General features: G+C 34.5%; 1 protein-coding gene across 1 annotated transcript; it reads left to right on the top strand.

The window, feature by feature from the left end:
• Nucleotides 1-2,093: 2,093 nt before the first annotated feature.
• Nucleotides 2,094-3,163, top strand: LOC18587304 (acidic endochitinase-like). Its single transcript, XM_018128715.2, has one exon. The coding sequence runs from the start codon at nt 2,119-2,121 to the stop codon at nt 3,034-3,036; it is 918 nt and encodes a 305-aa protein (XP_017984204.1). The 5' UTR covers nt 2,094-2,118; the 3' UTR covers nt 3,037-3,163.
• Nucleotides 3,164-3,457: the final 294 nt, after the last annotated feature.

Genomic DNA, 3,457 nt, shown 5'->3' with positions numbered 1-3,457 from the left:
TATATTTTGGAACCAAACATGTTATTGTTTTGGCATAATATCTGAAAAAATATCTAAACTATTCGAAAAAATTAAAATAAGCCTTTATACTTTTATTACGTTTAATCAAGTACATATGTTTTTATTTTGAATCGAATAATCCTTTGTACTTTTATTTGAATTAAATAAACCTCTATAACTAATTATTAACTTAATAAAAAAGTCATTTGTCATTCTATGTTGCGTGTGCTGACTTGACATGTTAACATATCATAATTGATGATGATATGGCATGTTGATATATCATAAATGATGATGACGTAATATGCTAATTTGGCATAATAACATAATCATGTAGTATTTTTTATCTTACACATTAACGTCATGTCATTGCCATACAGATATAAAATGATAAGTCATATTTTGACTAATAATAATTATTCAACCATTAATCATAAGAATTTATTTAATTCAAAATAAAAGTATAAGACTTGATTGAACGCAATTATAACCATTTCTTCTACGGTCCAAAATAAAATACTATGCATTTTAATATTAATTGTTCTTTTACGCGAATACTATGCATTTCAATATTGATTGTTCTTTTACCCAGAATGTGAGATTTCAACACAACTTTTTGGGTAAGGATTAATGACCACATATATTTACTATTAGAGAAAAATGATGAAAACCCCATCATTTTGCACCCCACCAATTATATTTTGCCACATCACAACTTTACTGAATTTCTTTTGTTATCATGGACCATTGAAACAAACAAATTAAAATGTTAACTAATTTACTAAAAAACCAAATATCAAACATCAAAACCTCCATTGTTTTTCTTTTACACTTGGACAAAAAATAATTAACTAGTATCTCGACTACAATGTGAAAACCGAGCTAATGAAAATCCAATAGCAATAAGGTCGAGGAATAATTATGATGGCGATAACTGCAAAACTTGTATGCCACAACAAGTCTTCAACCGGTTAGAAGAGACTTGTCGTGGCATAAGAATACTAGCTTCGGTAAGAAAGATCCTGTACAATTACACAAGGAGTAGTACTGCTTAAAAAGAAATAAGCAGTAACCTGACAACATAAAAAACCTTAACAGGCCATAAGAAACAGCAAAACAACGCCTTTGCAGAAACACAAAATCTTCAACAACACAACCGGAGCAAAGACAAGCCAGCAAGCAAATGATCCGAACGTGAAAAGATCAAAAAACCGAAGCCAAAGGAACACTCCTCGGACCCAGCCGAGGTCTTGAAACCTTGGACATCCTGACACAAACCATCGAATCCGATCCAAGAACCCCAGAAGCACCAGCCAAGACATCCAAAAAGCCAAACGGAGGGGCGGCCTCACCCAAAGATTACATCCGAAATCCTCAAGCAGCCACAGAAATCTTGTTTCCCACAGTTAAGAAAGTTCAAAGCAAACTAACAAAGAAAGAAAAAAACAAGAAGAAATTCCTTTGGCTATTTGTTTGATAAGTTTACTGTGTTATTGATCGTATGTCTCGTTAGTAATTTTGTTAGTATAATTTGTTAATGGAAATCATTATCGATAGAATCTTTTGATCATTATAACAAAATATGACTTTTATCCATCAGTGGCGTCGATTCTACACAAAAAACTTAAATTTGATGGACGAATTCCATTTTGTCAATAATGATGTGTTGAAAATCACCGATGGACTGCCAATCAATTTTCGATCAAACAGTGATATGCACACTACTGACAAGAAAGTTCCATTGTGAATAGGCCGGTAATTTTTATTTTTCAAAAAAAATTAAGTTTGTAACTTTAGTATTGATTGTTCTTTTACGGTCCAAAATAGAATACTATTTTAGTATTGATTGTTCTTTTACGGAGAATGTGAAATTTCAACACAACTTTTTGGATAAGGATTAATGACCACATATAGTTACTATTAGTTCATAAATTAAACACGTGCCTACAATATCATTTTTTTATCAAAAAAAAAAAAGAAGAAAATTCAAAGCTTAAATCAAATCATTTCATTTGTCATCATCAGCCCCGGAAACTCTATAAAATGTAGCAAGAGTTAGCATGGTCTGATCACACCACTACCTGCAATTTCAGACCATTCCTTCCTACATTTGCAAAAATGGCTCGGAAATCACAAACCATAGCCTTGCTCATCTTCTTCGTAGCTGCAGCACTAAGCAAAACCTCTTATGCCACTGTCATTTCCACCTACTGGGGTCAAAATCTTTATGAGGGAACCCTGAAGGAAGCATGTGACACCGGAATATATGATATCATAAACTTAGCTTTCCTTAACGTTTTTGGTGGCGGCCAAACTCCGTCTCTGAACCTTGCCGGTCACTGCGACCCACCAAGCGGCACATGCGTCATATTCGGAGAACAAATAACATATTGCCAGGGACTAGGAATCAAGATATTGCTTTCACTTGGTGGTGCAGCGGGTAATTACTATCTAAGTTCTCAAGATGATGCCCAAAGTGTAGCAGATTATTTATGGAACACATTTTTGGGAGGAAGAACATCTGCTGGTCCATTAGGAGATGCCACGTTGGATGGTATTGATTTTGACATAGAAGGGATTTCGAATTTGTACTACGATGATCTTGCCCGCTTCCTTAAAGAGAAAAGCGAAAGCGTCTACTTATCTGCAGCTCCTCAATGTCCATTCCCTGATTATTATATGGGGGCTGCCATTGCTACTGGCCTTTTTGACACTGTTTGGACTCAATTTTATAATAATCCCCCATGCCAGTACAGTGATGGTGTCACCGACGACCTTATAAACTCATGGAATCAGTGGACTACCTCGATAAACGTGACGAATTTATTTATGGGGTTACCGGCGGCTGAGAATGCGGCTCCTTCTGGAGGGTATATTCCAGTAGACAATCTAATTTCTGATGTTCTTCCGGTGATAGAAAGCACAGCCAAATATGGAGGCGTAATGCTTTGGAGTCGATATTATGATGTGCAAACTGGGTATGGTGCTTCTATCAAATCTTCTACCCTTGGGGATGGCTTAGTGTCCTCTTCTTAATTAATAAGAGTTTAGATGATGGAGCTGGAAGTAATCCAGTTTAAATAAATGTACTCTTTAGGACGCCTGCTGGATTCCAATCCTGTTTGGTCTTTCAGCAATAAGTAAATAAATATTATGTGGTAACCTTTCTTTCTTGTTTTTTCCTTTCCTTTTTTGTTTTGTCCTTGAACAATAAATATTGAGATCCTTCGATTGTATAATTATCCATGATTTGGATTTTATGTATTTAAGTCTCTCAGTAAATTTGATAATAAATGTAATGTTAAATAAAATATAAATTACTTTTAATCTCAAAAGTAAATAGAGATATGTAAAAGCAATCAGCCCCACTATTCCCTAATTATAATTTCTGGAAAGAATTGAGTCAAATGTTTCAATATTCCTGCTGCATTCTCTATTCAAATAACAATAGTAGCCC

This window comes from Theobroma cacao, chromosome 10 (assembly GCF_053813885.1).
Source record: "Theobroma cacao isolate CCN51 chromosome 10, ASM5381388v1, whole genome shotgun sequence".
Lineage (NCBI taxonomy): Eukaryota > Viridiplantae > Streptophyta > Magnoliopsida > Malvales > Malvaceae > Theobroma > Theobroma cacao.
This window is presented reverse-complemented; position numbering and strand designations above follow the sequence as displayed.

Coding starts and splice junctions, on each gene's coding strand:
- LOC18587304 (XM_018128715.2), top strand. CDS start 2,119: ATGGCTCGGAAATCACAAACCATAGCCTTGCTCATCTTCTTCGTAGCT.